Genomic DNA, 22,758 nt, shown 5'->3' on the forward strand with positions numbered 1-22,758 from the left:
ATAGTGACAGTAAGAAGAACTCTTCATTGCATTAAGGAATGATATCAAGAAATTTAAATTGTGTAGAGAGAATTTTAATGAAAATAAAAATGTACTCACAATGAAGAATGAAGTAATAAGGCTGCTTTCCATTTCTAATCTGTTAACTTCCTACGATGTTTTATAGCACTCAAAGACTATAGTAACTCAAATCAGACAAGAGGTCTTCACGGCAGATGCAAACTGAGGGCAGTTATCCACCATGGCTTATGTGATGATGACTGAATGATGAAGACCCCCCCGCCCTTAGAATAATGTGCTACATTTGTTAGAATAGTGGTTAGTGTTTCACGTTGTTCAACTCTCTTTTTGTTTTTTCTGTTTGTTTGTTTGTTTGTTTGTTTGTTTTTCCACAAAATGGGTAAGTTCAAAGTCCCAGACAATTTGTTACCTGAGTGGTGCCATCTCTCGTACCCTTTAGGATGAAAAAAATGTGTACCTGCTGGTGCCCCCTGCCACTCTCAGATGGGTGGCAAAGGGTCTACTGAACGGGCACCAGATCAACAACAGAAATAAAATGTATGTGCAATGCTTCTTGATGCTTATTACCTGGTGAGATGGTTATGAAATGCAGACTGAGACTGAGTTACTCTAGGAGAAAGAAAAAAAAAAAAACCAGATCTAACCTAGCTCTTTAATTTCTTCCTCTTCATCCTTCAAGTACCAGAACTAGTGCCCTCCCCTTCAAGAAGCAAACTTCTTCCCCCAGTTTGGGTCAGGAACCCCTCCTTGGTTCTCCATAGTATTGTATGTTCCCCTCATGTAATCACAGCACTCACCGCTGTGTCTCCTTCAGTAGATGTGAGAGTTCCATGAGGACAAGAACTTTGGCTTTTTTTTTTTTCAATCATAATACTCAAAAGAACCTGTATTCATATTAGGGACGTAGGAAATGTTTACTGACCTGATAAAGAGACCAAGCTAAGAGACCATATTCTTCCCTCTTCTTTTATGAATGGAGAAATTACAGGCCTTGCATGTACTCATTTGTTCACTCACTGAGTTGCAATGATGGAGCAGACATTCTGCAAAATGCTAGAAATACTGCCATAAAGCAGCTGAAACATCACAGTGTGATTTGATAAATGTTACTAAAGATAAAAATGCTACAAGTCGACAAAGGTGGAGAGATATTGTACAGCCTATCAGAGAAGGCTTCCCATGAAGTAACACTGGAGCTGGGTTATGAAAAACGGGCAAACACACCAGAGAGGGAGACCGACTTCTAGAAAAAGGGCCATGAGAAAACATGGCATGTTTAAGAAATGAAAAGGAGAGGGACAGGACTGCGACTGAAGCCATAGCTGGCAAGAAAGGTGAAAGTACCTTATGCTATGCTAAGGAGTCTGGGCTTTATCTTCAGTGGAATGGAAACCAAGGCAGGTTTTTAAGCAAAGGGGTGACATGATTACATCTAGTTAAACAGAAGGTTCTGCTGTTATCATGAAAGAGAATGGAAACATTCAGTAAAGTTCGAGAAACTAGGGACAAGGAGGCCAGAGACTCAGGCTAGAAATACTGACCTAAGTAAATGATCCTTAGCTAAACCAAAACGGAGAGAAAATAAAATTAAACAAAATAAATATTTCCTTTCCTTGTGATGCTTCTATTCTATTTCCCTGGTAGAAGCTGTCAACACCTTGGGAAAATAAACATTCTTCTCCAGAGACTAATATTTAAATAACAACTTATTACAGTCTTATAGTCATAATAATTTAGTAAAAATAAGTAAATCATGTTCAAACTGAAGGACTTTCCGTACCTGAGACACTTTGCCTGTTGGAATCTGAGTCCCCATTGCTGGAGTTAGAATTGTTGGAGGAGTTGTTGTCAACCCCTCCCAGGAGGGGGCGCAAGTGGCTTACTGAGACTTGTTCAATGAATGACGTTCCATACTTGCGAAAATACCACCATTCAAATATCTAGAATAGAAAGACAGTAAGAGTGATTATGGTCCTTGTTACTGTTCATGATTTTTGTACACATGCCCAAGAAATATACTGCATTTACTAATTACATCCACCTTAAATACTTAATTTTTACTCCAAAAATTCTGCTTAATTTATTCTAAAAATTACAGAGTTTAATAAAATTAGAACACCAATTACATTTTAAATTCTCAAATTAGTTTCCTCCACTTGATGCTAGTTTTCAAAGAAAATCCATAACTACAATCATGGATAAAAGAACACTGTTAAGAACTGCTCAGTATCGTTTTCCTCCAAATTTACATACTATTCTAACAAAATCACCATGGCAGAAAGACAACTCCAGAAATGCCTACAAATAAGCAAGTTTTAGAAGTATGGCTTATGAAATATTCCAAGTCTTGGCACCTTACATTCTATTAAAGCCATACCTGCATAAAAATTTTAAGATAGCAAAATTTTACTTTTATTTTAAAAACAAGCATTTCCTTAGAGAAAAGCTGGTTTTACAGAAAGAATGGAAGGCATCCCATTTCTTGTATGGATAGTACTCAACTACTGAGAGACTTAGCAATGTCCCACCTGCTAAGAAGTGCTTTATAAACATAAGCATCTGTTGAACACCATTAAGGTTTCCTAGTTCACCAGCTTACCAATTATTATATACCATGCCTTGCAAAGGAGAAAAGAGGTAACTTTCATTAATAAAAGGAAAGAAGCAGTAACACTCATATGACTAGGCTGCAATCATGACTTCTAAGCACTGGGAAAACAAGCTACCTCCCCTAAGCCTACTTCCCTGGCCCCTTGGTCCCTCCAGGGAACACTTTCCCACTACTGTTCAAAGCTGCTCTCTCCCACATTCTTTCTTCTCTTCCTTGCCTTATTTGGGATTTGTTCCTTAAGCAGCCACAAATCATCACACAGAAGAAATTTAAGAATCAGCTATATCCCAGAGTCTCATAGGATTAACTATACCATATTTTTATAATATAATACAGAATGTGGTACTAACATAGAATTAATTACCTTTATGCTTACCTATTTTTTTAATGTATTTTTTAAAGATTTTATTTATTTATTTGACAGACAAAGATCACAAGTAGGCAGAGAAGCAGGCAGAGAGAGAGGAGGAAGCAGGCTCCCTGATGAGCAGAGAGCCCGATGCAGGCTCAATCCCAGGACCCTGGGATCATGATCTGAGTCAAAGGCAGAGGCTTTAACCCACTGAGCCACCCAGGTGCCCCTCTTTTTTTTTTTATTAACATATAATATATTATTTGTTTCACGGGTGCAGGTCTGTGACATACGCAGTCATACACAATTCACAGTGCTCACCATAGCACATACCCAACCCAATGCCCATCACCCAGGCAACCCCATCCCTCCGAACTCCCTCCCCTCCAGCAACTCTCAGTTTGTTTCTTGAGATTTGGTCTCTTATGATTTGTCTCCCTCTCTGTTTTTGTCGTGTTTCATTTTTTTCCTCTCTTCCCCTATGATCCCCTGCCTTGTTCCTCAAATTCCACATTATCAGTGAGATCATATGATAACTGTCTTTCTCTGATTGACTTATTTCGCTTAACATAATACCCTCTAGTTCCATCCATGTCACTGAAAATGGCAATATTTTGTTTTGTGGGTTTTTTTTTTTAAGATTTTATTTATTTGACAGACAGAGATTACAAGTAGGCAGAGAGGCGGGGTAGGGGGGAGCAGGCTCTCCACTGAGCAGAGAGCACAATGCGGGGCTTAATCCCAGGACCTTGAGATCATGACCTGAGCTGAAGGCAGAGGCTTTAACCCACTAAGCCACCCAGGCACCCCTGTTTTTTTGGTTTTTTGATGGCTTATGATTACGTATTTCATAAAAACAAGATTTTGTTACCTACTCTGGAATGGACTTTGGGCTATTACTTAAAAATCAATGTTTTCTCTTTTCCACTCTATCAAACAAACAAAACACCTTTTAAGACAAAAAGAACATCTATAAATGACTAAAAGGAGACATCAATCAAACCAAATGTTTCCAATTCTATGACAACTCTAATTTAATTCCAAAAAGTTACCCCTCTGACTATATAAATTTTTACATGTTAAGTCATTCCAGTAACTTCAGTGGGCAGACATGGAAGAGAATATGTATGAAAGCTAAGAAGGGACAGAACTAGTCTATAACATGTGGAATGCTAGGAATAAGAGATCTTGCTTGAAGGAACAAAGCTAAGAATGGTAAGTTGACAAACCATGAATCCAAGGAGTCTGTTACCTCAGGCAAGTTATTTCACCTATTTGAACAGCAGTTTCTGCAACTGTAAAGTAGAAATCATATTCATTCTTTTTCTTCAAGGGTCCTCCATTTTCACACCCATGTAAAACACCTAGTTTCAATTCCCATGTAAAATCCCCAGTTCAGTACCCATTGCATGTTTGGTTCTCAAAAGTAATAGCAAAGCTACCATTTATTATATTGATAATGTACATACCTTCCCTGCACGGGACACCTGACATACTGATGCCCTCTGCTGTCACTAGTCTATGATTCAGGCTAGAACAGCATCTTCTTGTCTGTTACTAAGTTGTCAGCTGAAAGCCCAAGAAATCATTGTGAAAAAGGGTACTGCTCATCATTCAGTTCTGACCACTCAACAAAGCCCTTAAGAGATCTGTGGCTTCGCCTTTATTAGAAGAGAAGGAAGGCTCCAAGCAACCCAAGAACACTGGGCACAGAACTGGCAATGGCTCTCAATCACTGTGGTGGAGAGCTTTTGTTACCCTAAGCTTTTGCTCTGCTTTCTATATATTATGCTGCTGGGCACCTGCCAGGACTTCATTCACTCAGTCACATGCAGGAAGTGCTCCACACCAGGCAAGAGCTGTGCTCCAGGGTTATATAAAATGCACATGTGGCCCCTGATACCACGAGTCCATGCCACAGACCACAACGCCTCTCACAGCTTCCTCCTGATATAGCCTATACCCATCACAACACACACACACACACGTGCACACACCTTGGGACTCCAGATTTCTCAGTTTCTGCAGAAGAAATCACACAATGTCAGTACTAAAAGGGACATTAAAGGACCATGCACAATCTCCATTTAAAGAATGAGGAATGACCAAAGTCACACAGCAAATTAAGTAGCTGCTCAGCCTAAAGTCCCAGATCTCCCCAGGGCTCTGCAACAAGACATCTTTTGGTAACTCTGTTGCATACTGAAACAAGAAAGATGTAGCCTATCATCTTCCTTTTCAAATCTTTATATCCTACTGCCTTTCATCGACACTACTGTCCCTTTGCCTTCTCAGCTATCAAAACCAATCCAGAAGTAGTCTATCAAGTGGGACTGGATAATTCATCCTAAATAATTCATATTAATGAGGTATTTGCATGATCATAGGAGACAGAGCTTCCATCCAGGATTTCTAAAGCAGGATTAACAGGTCTCAGTAAAGACCGGGTTATTCATGCAGCTCTTTGGAGGGCAAGGGGGAAGTCTTCTCAGGCCTTGTCTTTTTCACAGCAGCAGATGCCTTCTTACCTATCATGGTCTTTCTTTGTACTATACGAATGTCCCCAGTACCCTAGGGCAGAGACTCTAATACCTGTTGAAGGAACAACTTGCAAAAGAAAGTAGGGAAGGACTTGAAGCCTTCTTAAACCTCAAACTAAGTCTTCTAATTTGGGGTTAGCAAAATAATTCGCCCCTTATCCCGAAACGTGACAGGCTTGGGCCAGAACCTCACAGGATTTTTAAATAGCTGCACACATCCAAATGGGCAGATGGTGTTATTTAACACACACATATTTGGTGTCACTTTGAATTCTTCTCCCTGGTGCATAACCGACAATGTAAACAGCAAAGTTCTCATAAACAAATTTAGATTTTAAAATTAGTCCTTGGACATGCTAGTAGCTTAGTGGGCTTTACCTCAGTAGAATAAAACAGGTTTTAATCTGACAACCATAGAATTAAAATATAAATTTACTATCTCAAGTCTTAAATGCATAATCCCTCTAGAGCTTTTTTTTCCAACTCATGCTTCACGCCAAAGATTATACAGATCAAGTAAGATGAGAACTAAAAATCATCCATTTGATGTGGCATTTAGGAAATCAACACTTGCCCTCCCTCTAGCCGGGTTCAAAACTCACATACATTTCATGATAGCCAAGTTGTGTGACCTTGTTTGGGTCTCTTGATTCCCTGGGGCTCAATTATCTGATACACAAAATAATGTCACAGTAAGCCCTCAGTTAATGTTGGATGGATACACAGATGAATGATTACAAGACTGGATGGATGGATAGTTGGATAACTAAATGGATGGATGACAAGGGCTGGCCCAGTGCTTTAATGGAAGATAGTCTAAATCAACAGCAGGATCAATGAAAGTTCTTCTGTTCTTTTTATTTGTTGTTTTTAAAAAAAGATAGACTTATACAAATTTGTGGAAGGGTAAAGAAGCTAGTGAAAAGAGAGACATTAAAGATACAAAAGAGTACAAATGACCAAGAGGCATGATGCCAAGAGCCCAGAAAGCATACCCACCCCACCCTCAAAAGGTAACCTACCATTTCTTGTCCTGAGACAGGAAGAAAAGGAAGGATGAATGATGAATAGAGGGCAACATTCTATTTTGGAAAATAGGGTGTGGTATGAGCTGTTACACCAGTAAGAAGGCAACAAAGGGACAAAGCGGGTGACACTAATCTCAGTGGAGACAACGGTAAGGCTTGTCTTCTGAGAATAAGGAAAGTAGGGATGGAATTGCAAATGTGAGAGTCGAAGTAGTAATTTGGATCTACATCTTGCAGGACAGAAGGACCAAAAACTATACTCGAGACCCATATCATATTTAAAATTTGTCAAGTACCCCATTAGCAATGCTTTGTGACCCCTTCCATACTATTTGGCAGAAATAGAGAGAATGACCAAAAAGCACTGGGATTAGGGGTAGAGATCCAGGTTTGGAGCTGACCTAAAGTACAACTCTTCCACAGGGAAGGAACAAAAATCTGGCAAAGGGATAAACAAACAAGACCCTTCCACCTACCCTGCAAACCTAAAAGCTGAGTCTTTACTGAAGATGGCTAGATTCTTCCTTAGCCAATAAGCCCTCTTCTTCCTGAACTGCATGTTCCATATATAAAACACTTCTTATGAATCAGGGACTTCCCTATACCCTATACTTAAAAATGCTTCAAGATCCCATACAGCAGCACCTTAGTAATTCCATACCAATTCCATTAAACCCACAAGAAATACAAGGAAGTCTCAGCCTGAAATTGGCTAAGTGCTTCTTAACAATTAAGTAGGTAATAATATCACAGGAGCATAGATACAGTGATGTTGGAGATTAAAAAGGGAAACATGAAACTTTCACGCAGTCTGCTCCCAAATAGAAAAACTGCAAAATTGACACCTGTTCTAAGTCTTTAGAAATATATCTGGTAGTAAACAGTTTTTTGGCAAAAGGGGGTCTTCTGTGCTTAAATGAGATATCAAGGCAGTGGCATGGACTACATAATATTCATAATCTTTTTAGTTTCTTGTTAGAATTCCCAAATATATCCTTGTCTCTGCACCTAGTGACGCTTCCAGAGTCTGCCCCCACCCCGAACCCAACTCCACGTGACAGACTGTCTTTCCCTTCTGGTTCCTGTTATGTTTTGTTTAGGAATACTGGCGTGCTATAGAAGGGGTCTTAGCTTCCCACTTCCTTGGTCTCAATCAGTCCCTCCTCGGTTGTGTGCCCCTAAACAATGGAGGGGGGCTGTGTGAAGAACTGGTATTCATGCCTTTCACTCGTTTTCCTGGCCACCTATCACCCAAGTTTTAAGAAAAGAGAGAAGATAGAAAAGTGAAGGTCAAGGTCAACTTCAAGGTCAATAGTTAATGATCCATCTCCACCTCCATGTCTGTATGTTCACAGGATGAGATTTACCACTGTAGCGTTAATGAGTATGACCTGGAGAGGAGGGTCACCCTCCCAGGGGAAGATCAGGAATCGTACTGACATGGGGAGAAGCCATCCTGCACTGTGGGCCTTGGGCCCTGCCAGCTCATGCCGTGAAGCCACTATCCTCGTGGTCCCTCTCCTGGAGATTTAGATTCAGATTCAGTTGGTCTGGAGTGGTGGTTGGATCCATCGCTTTAAACAAGCTCCCCAGATCATTCTGACACAATCAGTTCATTCATTCACTCACTGGATCTCTGTGCTTTCAACAAATATTTTATGAAAGTCTACCCAGGCATTATATTATTGTATACAAAAAACAGATATGGTCCCAGTCTCCATGAAGCTTCCATTACACAGAGGACAAAGGCCATAAATGATGACACAAATAAAACATAATTATAAATTGTGCTAAGTATCCACGGTCAATTAGATAAAGAAAAAAATGTCTCCTCCAGGGAAGGGTGTAGTGCCCATCCTTCTCTCTCTTTTCTCTTTTTTCTTTTTCTTTTCTTTTTCCTTCTTTCCTTCTACCCCCTTTCTTACCTCCCTGACCAATTTCTGTGGATCTATTAAAATAAAAATGTCAACTGTTAGATACTACTGCTACCCACTTCCTTGATCAACACCATTATGAGAGGCAGAATGATACTATGCCAAGGCAGCAGAAATTTAACTTCCAGTCCTCACTCCACCCTTACCTACTAGGGTAACCTGAGCAAGTCACAAGCTTTCTGGATGCCTAATCTTTAAGTCTTTACTGGTTTAAACTGGATGGCTTCTGAGGGTTCTTTTCCCCAGCCCTGCAAGTACATGATTTTCAAACATCTCAAATTGTGCTCAAATCTAAACTGATAAAGCCAAAGTGCAGTTTTGTCCCTTTATCTGCTATGCTCACACTCACCTTCTTCACTTCTGCATGTCTAATCATTCATCTGATCCACTCAAATACTCCTGTCTACAGTCAGAGCCTGACAGACACATGTCTACTCTCTGGCCTGGCACTTTGCTTGGTCTCCTGTGGAAAATCACTAATTTTTATGGTGACCCCAAGAAGCTGTAATCTGATAAAGTTGAATGAGCCTCAGTTTACTCTAATCATCTGCAGGCTCCCCTACCATGTGATCCCCACAGCATCTCTCCTTCTTTATTCTATAGATAAGAGATAACTTGTTTCATAAATCAACACATTCTGACATTTATATGGAGCTTCCCACACCCTAAGAGCCCTTCCAGTCAAGTTTCCCTAAGTCTTTTTTGACTCGTACCTCCAGAATCACCATCATTAGGGTGATCCACACATCTGTCAATTAAAGTGCTATCTCAAGTGCAAGTCAAGTTCTTTAGAGGGATAGGGAAAAGTTGAAAGGATCCCTAACAATCTTCCAGTCCTACTTCCTTACTTTTGAACAGGAAGGGATGGAGGACATCAAAGAGATCCATATTCAATTTTACCATTTCTCTACTATATAACTTTGGTCAAATTATTTAATGCTTGTGTCTGTTTATACTCAGCAGCATAAAGCCACTGCTGTATCTACCACTTAGAATTTTAAAGAGAATTAAATGAAGTAATATATGAGAAGTACTTAATATCTGGCATAGAGTAGGGCCTCAATAAATGGACCTTTTGATACAACTTATTCCTAATTTCATCTCTTCTACACTTTGCCAAAAACATAATTTTTTACATGTAATCTATGAGCTAAGTCTTTTATTTACTATTCTAATTTCCTCCCTCTTTAGTTCTTGATTCTCACTTTTTAAAATTATGCCTTAGATGCCTCTTTTTATATCTGTTTAATATATGTGTAAAATGTAGGTGTAGAAGCATGTCTACATCCATGATAATGAAGAATCTATGTATAAATGTCCATATAAGATACAGCATTTTCTCCGTTCTACCAACATTTCGAAAAAATTAAGGGGAGCATTTTCTCCACATAACCACCTTACCACTCTCAAAAATAAAAAGAAAACCCAGAAATCTTCTCCATTGAAATGAACATTATTCTGAGAGGCTACTTTAAACAGACTGGGCATGTCCTTGCTAAAGCAACTAAAAGACTAAATTGGTTGGTTCGGACTGTGAGGACAGGTGCAGTTCCTGTGGCTGGAACTGGACTGAGATCGGTAGCCTTGTGCCAAGAGGCCAAGAGGGCAGGGGGCCTCTTGGAGTTGAGCAAGGGAGAGAGCTGGCTGGATGAGTATATGGGCACAAGACCAAAAGGGAAGAGTGAAAGGTAGGTGGTGTAACCAAACTCTTTGCTGGCTTTCAACCTGCAAAATTAAGAAGAAGCAGTGATGTCTAGTAAAATACACATCAATTAATACTTATCTCTTTTTAAACACATTAGTGTAAAAGACAGTAGCATTTGCCAAATACATTTTACTTGTATGTATATTTGTTCAGTTAGATGACTTTTTCAGGGTGTTTTTATTTACCCCTCTTCTCTTAAGACAACACACTGCATGACAATTTCCATCTCCAGCATAGGAATCCTGAGGTCCCCAAACAACCACTTCCCCAGAGGCATCCCTGTACTTTCAGTGTTCACTGCTCGGCTCTCCGTCCATCACTCAGGGGAGAGTAGTTAGGTAATTGTCTCTCAGTGCCAGCAAACAAACCACTAAGGACCTGAACCTTTACCCCAGTGCTGCCTCTCATGAATGCACTTGGCAGAAAAGAACAGTGGCTGAATAGAAACCTCAACCCTGGGTACATTTCAAGGGCTACCAAAGCTAAGTCCCCAAAGGCAGGACAACACCAATGCCCATAATCTCTCAAGCAGGAGGCTAAAGCTATCTAGAACTATTCCTGCATCGTAGCGATTTTGCCCTAAGTATGGACCACGCATTTTTGAGCAAGGCCTTCCAAAATCTTCAAACATCATGGGTTTTCCGAAGGTCAAAGTTTCACATCAAGCACAGCTAGTGCCTCCTGAGAAGGCTGCAGGACAGATGCCACCTGAGACGCTCCGCACACTGCCTGTCTGGTTTCAGCAGCTGCCCCCTCCCCCCGAACACAGGAGAGGCGGTCCGGCGGAGGGGGTCGCGCTCTGCTGAAATCCCTTCATTTGGAGAACAAGAAAAGTAGGCAGGTGGGATTTCACCTCCCTGAATTGGAAGGTAAAAGGATTGCTGGGTCTAGCTTACCAGAGAAAAAGGAAATCACCCACATTCTGGCAATTTATAGCCTAGCGAACCCACACCAAGATAAAATCCAGACCTGCCATTTGTCCAGCAAGCTAGGAAAATAGCTGAGAACTTAACCAGAAGGTGATGAAATGAGTGACAGCCTGCCTGGGATGAACTCCTGCTTTTCACTATTTGCCCCAGAAGTGACCCAAGGCCCGTTACTCACTTGCCTATGCTACCTATTCAGCCTATCCATTAGTAAAATGGAAACAAGGCTGGCAATTACCTCCTCCTACTGTTGAGTAAATGAATTAGCATGTAAAGTGCTTAGATCAGTGCCTGGCACACAGTAGGCACCATCTAAGTGGGTAAACCGTTCTTAAGTAAACACCCTTGAGGGAGGAATACACAAACAAAAAGCTATTTTCTGCATCAGAGTGAATTACTAATTTTTAGCATGAAATTGTTATTCAGATTGCACCTAAAAGTTCACTTTCTTTGGTTTATTTAATCAAAAAATATTTCAAAGCTATTTTAGGAAGAAAATACTAAAATGTTACTTTAAATGAAAATAACTAATAGTTGAAGACTTGAAATACCCTCTCCTCTCTCCCCAAAAATATACATGCTAAAAGGCTGCCATGTTTTCAGCACATCCTCATTAATCATTTATCAAGCATTTGAAATCATTTTCTAAGTTTGAAGTTTTTCAGTCCATCAAAGAATATCAAGGTGGGAACCTGAGGACATGGGTTCTAGGCCTGACTTTGCCACAAACTAACATGCGCTTAAGCAAATCACCTTAGAGCTTTGTGAACAACTCTTTCTAGTATCCCTATTTTTCACATGTCCCCACAGAACAGAGAACACTTAGAGACAATGATGGGTATGCAGATCTGCATATAAGAGGCAATAAGGTACAAATTACTATACACACCTTATTTCAACCGATATCAAGGAGAAGTTTTAATATGCTTCCCTTCACCTTGGCTTGGTCTCTGTGCAGTATTGGGCTTTCTATGCAGATTTCCATTTATAAAACATCTTGGAGTGGTTTTTACTCATGTTCTTCACATGTCCGTCCCAGTAATATCAACTTCAAACATTTCCTCCCTTGGGTACAGCAACCCAGGTGATACAGCAGAGCAAGATTAACCTGAATATGCTTTGACCACAAAAAGAAATGCTCCCAAACTACCACCATTCCTTTAAGCTATTTACAGGTTTCTGCCCTGCATACATTGCTCTACCCTACGAGCTCAAGCCTCTGAAACCCTCCACTGCTCTAGGTTCGTATATGTATTTGTTCCATTTATATGCCCTTCTCCCCTAAAACTTGTGTTTTTCTAGTGCTCTTAACATCAACTCTGTCGTATCTTTTTTATTCTTATCTCTACAAAAATTAGTAATTAGTAATCACAGCATTATGTGTAGGCAAAAAAAAAAAATTAAAACTTTCTCCTTAAAGGTCATTTAATTATACTAGCGTGATTACAGTGAATTAGATGGTACCCGTGTAAGGTCACTTAAATTAAAAAAAACAAACACCTACTTCAGGTGTTATACTTTATCACACTTATAATTATTTAGAGCATAAACTAATGGAGCCATAGAGATGATTATTGTTGCTTTTGCCTAGTTGGAATTTTTGAAAGCAAGGAATAGGGAAATGGGGGTGCCTGGGTGACTCAGTTGGTTAAGCGTCTGCCTTCAGCTCAGGTCATGATCTCAGGGTCCTAGGATTGAGCCCCACGTCAAGCTCCCTGCTCAGTCGGGAGCCTGCTTCTCCCTCTCCTTCTGCCATTCCCTCTGCATGTGCTCTCCCTCTGTCAAAGAAATAGGGAAATGTAAATTTCGGAGGAAAAGAAGATAAAGGGAAGAAAAGCTTATAATGGCCAGGTCCACCTCAATACATTTAAAGAAACTGAGCTAACCACAATGAGATACCACTGCAAACCAATCAGAATGGGTAAAATCAACAACTCAGTAAACAACAAATGTTGGCCAAGGACGCAATAAAAAGGGAGCCCCCTTACACTGTTGGTGGGAATGCAAACTGGTGCGGCCATGCTGGAGAAAAGTATGGGGGTTCCTCAAAAAGTTAAAAATAGAACAACCTACGACCCAACAATTGCACTACTAGGTACTTACCCAAAGATACAAATACAGATATTCGAAGGGGCGCGTGTGTGGAGGCCAAGAAAAATTAAGGCCATCCCACCTCAGGTTTAGCCTTAGCATAACTACAGCCATCTTGGCTCCGACATCCATCTCAGACCCCTGTGCCCAATGGCTGAACTTTCCCCTACTTTACTTTAGTTCTAAGGACCCCCACCCTGCTTTAGTAACAGGAAGCCCCACCCTGCTTTAGTTCCAGAGACCCCCACCCTGCTTTAATAACAGGAACACATAAATACCCCTGCCTTAACTAAGCTCGGGGGTCCAAGTCCCTACTCCGCTGTGTCGGGTATACTTGGGCCCAAGCTTAAGCTTGTCGAATAAACCCTCGTGTGATTGCATCAGTTTTGGTTCCTTGGTGGTCTCTCAGACACGAAAACTCGGGCAAAACAGCATGCACCCCAGTGTTTATAGCAGCACTATCCACAATAGCCAAACTATGGAAAGAGACCAGATGTCTATCAGTGGACAAATGGATAAAGAAGATATGGTATGTATCTACAACAGAATATTACTCACCCATCAAAAAGAATGAAACCTTACTATTTTCTATGGCGCAGATGGAACTACGCTAAGCAAAATAAGTCAGTCAGAGAAAGACGAATACCCCATGATTTCACTCATGTGGAATTTAAGAAACAAAACTGATGAACACAGGGGAAGGAAGGAAAAATAAGACAAAAACAGAGAAAGAGGCAAACCGTAAGAGACTCTTAACTATACAGAACAAACTAAGGGTTGCTGGAAGGGAGGGGAGAGGATGGGGTAATTGGGTGATGAGCATTAAGGAGGGCACTTGATTTAATGAGCACTGGGTATTATGTGCAACTGCTGAATCACTAAATTCTACCCCTGAAACTGACAATACACTGTTTGTTAACTAACTTGAATGTAAATAAAATCTAATAAATAAATAAATAAATAAAAATAAAGAAACTGGGCTGTATTTCTACTGATCTTGATTACGGTCAATAATCCATTTTAAAAAGAATGATGAAAAGCATTTTTAGCTGAACTGGTTCACATGTATTTTACAGTATCTCAGACACTAGAATTTGACACAGAATTGTCTTCCTTTATCTTCCATTTTCTTCATATTTTGTTTTTCCCCTTCAACAAAAGTAATATAAGACTATCTAAATTTTTAAAAAATATTTTAGATATATGCAACCTGGGCAATGGAAGTCCTCTATTGTCCAACCACCCAACATACACACACATGCAAGATGAATCACCATAAGCTACTGGTATATATTCTTCCAGAATTATTTCCTGTACATATACTAACATGTTAGTAATCAGCATGCTTTCAGATAGGAAGGATTCTACCACTTACCAAAATGAGCCCTGATATTAGTGAGGAAGTGCCTGTCAGGGCCACGTAGAACTTCGGTGTTAATGTGTTCAAAAACATGCTCACTGAAAAAAAGAGAGAAGGAGAAGAATAAGGAACATATAAGTATGTCAATAAAACAGAGTGTTCCATTTTTCTGTCTGGTGAAATCATTTGTTTCAGATGACAAAAGTTCTTAGAACCCTAACAAAATCCCATTAAAATGGCTCAGCATCACAAAGGCTCAGAATGCTAGGTGTCAAGGGCTATGTCCTGAAAGAAAATAGCCACATAAAAGAAAAAAGCAGCTTTTTAGTTTCTGCCTCCCAAAACTATTGCCGTGAATGGTCTTCATGGATTCATAACCACTGAGGATTCTAACCAAAGCTGGTTACTAAACTGTCAGTCAAAAAGAGAAGATCTTATATATTTTGTGAGACCCACACATTAGAGTTCTTGATGACCCAACAAGGAATACTTCAACTTTAGAACAAATAGAAAATAAGTACAGCTGATCCTTGAATGTGTGGGTATTCGAGGCACCAAACCTCCACAGAGTAAAAAATCTGCCCATAACTTTTGACATCACCCAAAACTTCACTAACAGTCTACTATCACCCGAAGACTTACCAGTAACATAAAGTCAATTAACACATATTTTGCATGTTATTTGCATTATATACTGTAGTATTACAATAAAGTAAGTGAGAGAAAAGAAAATGTTAATAAAACCATAAGGAAAAGAAAATACATTTCCAGTGCTATACAGTATTTATTGGGAAAAAATCTATGTGTAAATGGACCCAGTTGTTTAAGGGTGTATTTTTGGCAGTTATTAAAGATTTTAATACCATCATTACTTCTAAGAAGGAAGGACAAATTGACAAAGTTAGCATGCATTAGTAAAAGTTTTTTCACGTTACTTAAAAGACTGTTAGATTGCTCATCAAAACAAATGGAGTCAATGAAAAAAAGATTAAAAATAAACCACTAAAAACGAATGTTCAGTCAAGAATCTTTCTGACCAATTTTTGTCCCTCTGTTCATATCTACTATACAGTTGATCTGGCTATCCATTAAGTAAGGTTCACTTCCATATTTTATAAGTATATTTTAAGTCATTATCATTTGTACCTAAATATTACATGAAATTTTGATTATTACCAAAACAACAAGTGACCTAAAGAGCTATTTGCATGCATATTCACATTTCTTTACTGAGTCTGTTTGAGGAAGGGTATCACATTGGTCTGGTTTTAGAATGAAGGATGTTAGAAGTGGGGCTTTGATATCATTAGGGGAAAATGCTTTGCCATTTGTCCTGAGCTCGGCCCAGAAAGCCAAGTCACCAAAAGGACCATAGATCCCATGTTCACTCATTCAACAAATACCTTTCTCTGTTTATGAAAGAGACCATGGACAAGCAGTGAAGCATGAATCAGACACAGTTCCCACCATCTAGAAGGCCACAGTCTAGCTGGGAAATGAATAAGTAAACAAGCAATTACCATAAAGTTTGATAAGTGAACAGACAGGTCCTGAGCACAGGATGTTATAAAAACATATAAAAGGTGTTGAACACTACATCTGAAACTACTGATATACTATAGGTTGGCTAACTGAATTTAAAACAAAACACACACACACACACACACACACACACACACACACACACACACACACATTCTTTCATGAGTACTTTATAGTTTTCTGTGTATAGATTCTTAGTCTCTTTGGTTAGATTTATTCCTAGGTATCTTATAGTTTTGGGTGCAAGATTATACGTCTTTCTTATACAAAGACTGCAGAAATTTAGAACCACAGGACTTAGAAAAGTCAATCATTAATTTTATGACTGTCTTATACGAGTGTAGTGTCTTATAATATGCTACAATTCTTTTTAAACAGCCTATGATTAAGACTTTCTACTGATTCAGAATACATTTCTTTGAATGAGTAATATTTAATAGAAAATAAAATCAGTTAATAGTACTTAAAATATTGCTGTATGTATAGTCCACCAAAAGACACCCAAAGACATATACACAAAAAAAAAGTGAAGAATTATTGCAGATATCAAAAGAACATTAAAGACCATGGGTGATTCATTAAGATTCTCAGTCCTATTATATGCAACATCCATCCTTCCACCCATCCATACCCATCCACCCATCCAAGAGTACTAAGCACTCAATGGGGAAAACAAACAAGCAATGCACTACTAGAATACAGCATGAAAACAGAGACCATGAAACACTACAGAAACACTGTGTGTAATCTCAATACATTCTTGATAAAATAGCAAACAAAAGGTATACATATAACAGGAAGACATGTTTTCATTTAAAGAAGATAAATTTATCTTTAAATTAGGACTGGAGCCCGCCTAAAATGTGCTCAATGTTTATAAATAATGGCGCTAAATTTTCTGACACTTAGCTTAATTCGACATTTAGGAAATGATCTTTGTTCATTTGAACAAATGATGATTTGTTCAGTTAGTTCTGCATCTTTGAATTTTTTTCCTGAGAAAGCAAAATTCAATGGCTGTCACTTCCTATAGCACTAACTAAAATATTGTGCTTTTCTTAAATAATTACGGTTTTTCCAGATGTAAAAGCCCTTAGGGGGTCACTAATGAACTTCAGATCATGGCTTGAATCACACTTGTGAGCCAAAAAACCAGGATCGTTGTCCTTAAGGCTATTGTAACTCTGAGGTCCTCATCATTCCCACCATCTCCTCAGAGGATGTCTTTTAAGATCCAAAGTGCTCTTCAAGAATATTGCAAGGCTAGTATTTAGCAAATAACAAATATGCACATATATTTATGTACAAAGGTTGTTCATGGTGGCATTATTTACAAGAAAACAGGAGCATGTGGGGAGATGCCTCTGCCCCACTGAATTTCATCTGAAATATTAGTGAAAAGGTTATGGCAAATAATTTTATCTCCAGTGAATACATTATTCTATTTGCCTAGAAGGATAAGCACTGTTCAAATTTCAAGAAACAAATCATAAAGCAAAACACCTCCAATTAAAATTTCAAATATATTTTATGTTGGATACAAATAAAATTATTTCTACATAAAAATGACTGCAAAGAGAAATGGTGTATGTACCTAAAGTATTTTTGAGCAGTATCTAAAGATACGATCTTTATTAAGGAAGTGTCACAATACAGCCAGCAGGGGGTGCCACAAACATTTTGAAATGCTTTTACAGCTTGTAACAGAAAACTGAACTTTTAAAAAAAGTCACTGCTAACATTAGTGTCATACATGTAATCTATATTGTTTCTCTATCCCTGAAACTTAGTAATGAGGATCTAAGTAACTATAACAGATGTAAAATACTCTGAATGATAAAAAAAAAATATGTGATATAGAAGTACGTAAGAAACGTCTTCATTAGCTGTATCCTTCAAATTGGTGCAAAACCAGAATATTTTTTTAAAGAAATAAGCAACTAGAGGTAGAATATGAACACCTCAAAGTTCTACCTCAAATTAGGTCACAGCTATGTTAATTTCTTCTTTGCTACTCTGTTTCATAATCTTAACCATTACTAGAAAAACTCTCTCCCTCTGGAATTACTCTTGAGTACATAACCCATAAATATCAGACTGCCTGATGGTTTGGTGATAGGGACAGAGGTTATAAATACCAAAAGTATTAGAATGTGAAGATTTAAGTCAAGAAGTTCAACTCAGATATCCAGAGGGTAAAATTTTTTCCACACAAGGTCCAGTCTCTTACCTTACTCATGTCTTTGAGGAATAAATTATTTAAGTCAGAATTAAAATTTTACTTCCAAAAGGAAATTTGCATTCTCCATTAATATCAACAATTTCAGGGGCACCTGGATGGCTCAGTGGGTTAAGCTGCTGCCTTCAGCTCAGGTCATGATCTCAGGGTCCAGGGATCGAGCCCCGCTTCGGGCTCTTTGCTCAGCGGGGAGCCTGCTTCTCTCTCTCTCTGCCTGCCTCTCTGCCTACTTGTGATCTCTCTCTGTCAAAAAAATAAAATCTCTAAAAAAAAAAAAAAATCAATAATTTCAGTGCCCTTTAGAAGACCCAGAAGTTGACATGGACTCCACCAAGGGCTTGCTGACATTAACAGCCCAATTAAAAATATGCCCCAATACAATAAACATACTGTCTATAGTTCCATTTGGAGCAGCCCACAGAAGAGTCTCTATCTACAAATCCTGAGAGAAATATTCAGACCTTAGCACGCATGCAAGAATGTAGTTCAAGAGGAAGAGAAGCAATAAATATTGGAATAGTACTTGTTTAGTTCCTCAAGTCTGCAGAACAGATTCCACCCTTTGTAATAATAGGATGATCATAAGTTTTTATGTCATAGACAAAGAACATTAAAAAAAAAAAACTTATTGCTATCAAGGACTTCTAATATCAAGCACAATCTTGTCTTCAGCCTTCCCTCTCACCATTCCTTACTAAAGCTTGCCATCCCAGTGACAGTCACCTTCATGTCTTTTGTACTCACTCACTCCTCTAGAATGCCTATCCCAACCACTCACAGGACTGTGTGGTTTAAACATATATAGAATGGCTATTCTGTATTAGTCCTGAGGCTGGACCCTGGGTAATACAAAAATAAAAATAGAGGCGCCTGGGTGGCTCAGTCATTAAGTGTCTGCCTTCAGCTCATGTCATGACCAGGGTCCTGGGATCGAGCCCCGCATCGGGCTACCTATTCAGCAAGGTGCCTGCTTCTCCCTCTCCCACTCCCCTTGCTTATGTTCCCTCTCTCTCTGTGTCAAATAAATAAATAAAATCTTTAAAAATAAATAAATAAAAATAAAAATAAAAAGAGGAGCTTATAGCCTTGGTAGAAAAATAGAAAGGGCATCCAGCTGAAGAAGCTCTACAGAAGGAGTAGACGGAACCACAGACCTTCGCTTTGTCACAATCTTCAAAGAAAAAGAGAACTTAATTCTCAGAAAAACCAAGAGGCTCCAAACTCACAGAGCTTTTATTCATGTGGAAGAAAATTAACTCCACATCCAATTCATTTACTCCGAGAACCTTTCTTTCCTAAAATTAAAAAAAATAAATAAATATATGTGTGTGTGTGTGTGTGTGTGTGTGTGTATATACACACGTACATATATATACACATATAAATGTGTTTATATATAAACCTTCAAACATATAAATTATTAATTTATAGTCTAGGAAGATTTGTTATACTAAAAAGTTACCACCTCTTCCCAGAATCTAAAATCTAAAAATAATGGTAATATTATTATAAACAGCAGCAATAGCAACTTTTGTCATAGCTATAAGCCTGATTTTCGTGGAGCCTTTCTATAAGAGGTTTTAAAGCTCAAACCATCTATAGTCCTTACATATGCTAGTGAGGGGCCTATAGTAGGCCCTTTTTACAAACAAGTAAAGCATAGAAAAGCTATATAATTTCCCTGCTGCTCATAGTAAATGAGATTAAGGGCTGGTGTCCAGAGTGACCAACAACCACCCACTATATGCAACGGGCCCATTACCCTGCAACATCATATTTCAAAAATCCTATGACTTCATCAATTAAATTTTCCACTAGAAAAACAGCTTCGAAAACTCCTGTAGGGAAATGTTAGGCATGTTTAAACAAACTTTCAAACATTTTAGTTCCAAAGTACACCAGAAAAGGGCCCTCAATAGTTTCACCAGATGTATTATGACAATCAAGATTAAGCCCAAGCCCGTCAATGTCTGACATATGATTCTGCCATATATTTAATAGCTTTGATATCTCAAAAATGAATACCCAATTCTCTATTTCACACGTTCTTTTTTTTTTTTTTTAAGATTTTATTTATTTGACAGACAGAGATCACAAATAGGCAGAGAGGCAGGCAGAGAGAGAGAGGAGGAAGCAGGCTCCCTGCGGAGCAGAGAGCCAGATGCGGGGCTCGATCCCAGGACCCTGGGATCATGACCTGAGCCGAAGGCAGAGGCTTTAACCCACTGAGCCACCGAGGCGCCCCTCACACAAGTTATTCTTAAACAATCATTATGAGTAACAATATCCATTTTCTTAAGTAGTTAAGCTTTAGCTGTTTTGATAACCTTTGAAATAATTGTTTTGAAAGAGTTAGTAGTAAAGGCACAAAGGAACATATAGATAGCTTTCAACTCAACAAATATGTTATTCCCTCAGATTCTACAGAATGAGAATAGGTATAAAAAATGATGAATTTCAAGACCATTTTTATTGATCTGCTCTATTCAAGATCGTGTACTACTTTCTTCAAGTATTGCTAAGATGGTTAAATCTTTATCGTATCTCTCATACATTTCTCACTGATTATTTCTGACCTAAGTCAATCAGCTCAACCAAATACTGTGGAAACTGTGAAGTAAGTTTATTAAATAAATGTTCACCAGGGACTAAAACTGTTTTAGGCACTTTCACAATTCAACTGGAGATCAAATCTATACTAGAACATAAATTTTAGTAGCAAAAGATTTTAAAAGATGTAATAAGCACTGGCTAAAACAATCATTTCAACACATGCATAGATGTGGCAAGGACAACTGAATTCCCCTAATTGAGATGATTAAAAAGCAACTCCAAAGCTCCTGGACATGTAGCAATTTGCAATTCTGCCAAGCGATGTATTTGAAATGCAAGCACTGAAAGGCCTGGACATAAAAGTGAGTCACTGAGCTAATGAGTAAACCTCACTGAACCCAAAGCCCTATCTCCATGGAGCTGAGCCATCTTCCCCAGCATATTCACAGAGAAGTCAGTACATCTGGGGGACACTGCCTGATGATTGTCCTCTGACTTGTTATTTCTGAATGACCTCATTTATTCCTCAATGTACTCTGTGAAGTAGATACTGTTGTTATTCCCGGGTATGGAAATTAAGATACCAAGGAAGGTAAGTGATTCAACCAAGGTCAACCAAGTGATAGGGCCAAGATTAGGGCCACATCTGTCTGACCCCAGAGCCTGAGCTCTCGGGTCTCGACCACCAGCAATTCCACCACTAAGCTGTTTCTAAGTAAGTTTGGATAATATCACTTCTGAAATAATATAATGTATGGTAGTACAGGTTTTTTATGAAATTATTTATTTTACCAGTTTAGTAATTACATTAGTATTGAGTTTACAGACCTCACAGAGGATCTTGGCTAATTTTTTTAGTTGGGGCTTAAGACTTTGGATTCCAAAGTAAGACTACCTAGGTTATCAGCCATGTGACCTTGGACTGACCTTGGACAGACAACTTATCCTCAACCATATAACAGAGATAGTAACAGTACCTGCTTCTTACATATGTACACATATATACTATGTAAATATATATAATATATATTAAGATTAAATGAGACTAAAATGAAATTATTTGAGACAAAGGCAAATAACTATAACCAGATTTTGTCTAAAGATCTAGTTCTCTGCAAGAGAACACTAAGGCATCTCAGAGCATTTGAACTTGACTTTGGCAAGGATACTTCTCATGTGATAAAGCACCCTGAACTTTTCCCAAATATCTTGAAGGTGAATGCTGCCAACCCTTGTCTTCATGGCAACTTACTCAAGAACAGGGCAAATTATCAAACAGATGTTCCCATGAACCCAGATTCAAAATGTTACTGGTCCCTGAGAACCCCCTCCCTTCAGACAGGAAGAAGTTGCCCACGTTTTAAATCCCAGCACACCATCAGCTCATAAGCTGAGTTAATTAAGAAATGGCAGTGAGAAACACAGTGACATGGCAAATACATCAGCAGGGTTTATGATGAAAAATGGTGGGTTAGCTCCCAAAAAAAAGCAAAACAAGTAAAATGTTCATAAATATTAACCTAAGCCAATAAATATTAACCTAAAAACCTAAAATTTGGCTAGCTTAAGAAGCTGTATAGTTAACTACATTTCTTCTCTGATCCAGAGATAAAGATTACTACAGTTTTTAAAAGAGTCTGCACCCAGGCCAATTTGTAGTCCTCCCACTCCCCATAACCCCACCCAAATCATTCTTCAGCAGGTCAGGTCTTTCAACTTTCAACCAAAACAAATGACTCCTTAAGAGCTACACTATGGCTTTCAGATAAATCAAGGTTTATAACTAATAATTTCAGGGGGGTTTTTCTTTAAGTTTTTCAATTATTTTTTCTCAAATAAGCAATTAAACTGCCTCT

General features: G+C 38.6%; 1 protein-coding gene across 8 annotated transcripts in view; it reads right to left on the bottom strand.

The window, feature by feature from the left end:
* The window catches only part of LOC111152004 (suppression of tumorigenicity 7), a 265,161-nt gene that overhangs the window by 106,411 nt on the left and 135,992 nt on the right, over window positions 1-22,758 (bottom strand). For 3 of the 8 annotated variants that reach the window (XM_022510267.1, XM_022510263.1, XM_022510266.1), the window contains exons 1-2: window positions 14,584-14,665; window positions 1,802-1,961 (exon numbers count right to left, since the gene is read on the bottom strand). The exons of the other annotated variants lie outside the window; for them this stretch is intronic. In XM_022510267.1, coding sequence (XP_022365975.1) covers window positions 1,802-1,961; window positions 14,584-14,661 — 238 coding nt within the window. In that variant the 5' untranslated portion in view covers window positions 14,662-14,665. Of the gene's footprint in view, window positions 1-1,801; window positions 1,962-14,583; window positions 14,666-22,758 lie in introns of those variants that run through there. 8 annotated transcript variants of the gene reach the window in all.

Source organism: Enhydra lutris, unplaced genomic scaffold, assembly GCF_002288905.1.
Source record: "Enhydra lutris kenyoni isolate GAN:26980312 unplaced genomic scaffold, ASM228890v2 scaffoldscaffold27, whole genome shotgun sequence".
Taxonomy (NCBI): Eukaryota; Metazoa; Chordata; class Mammalia; order Carnivora; family Mustelidae; genus Enhydra; species Enhydra lutris.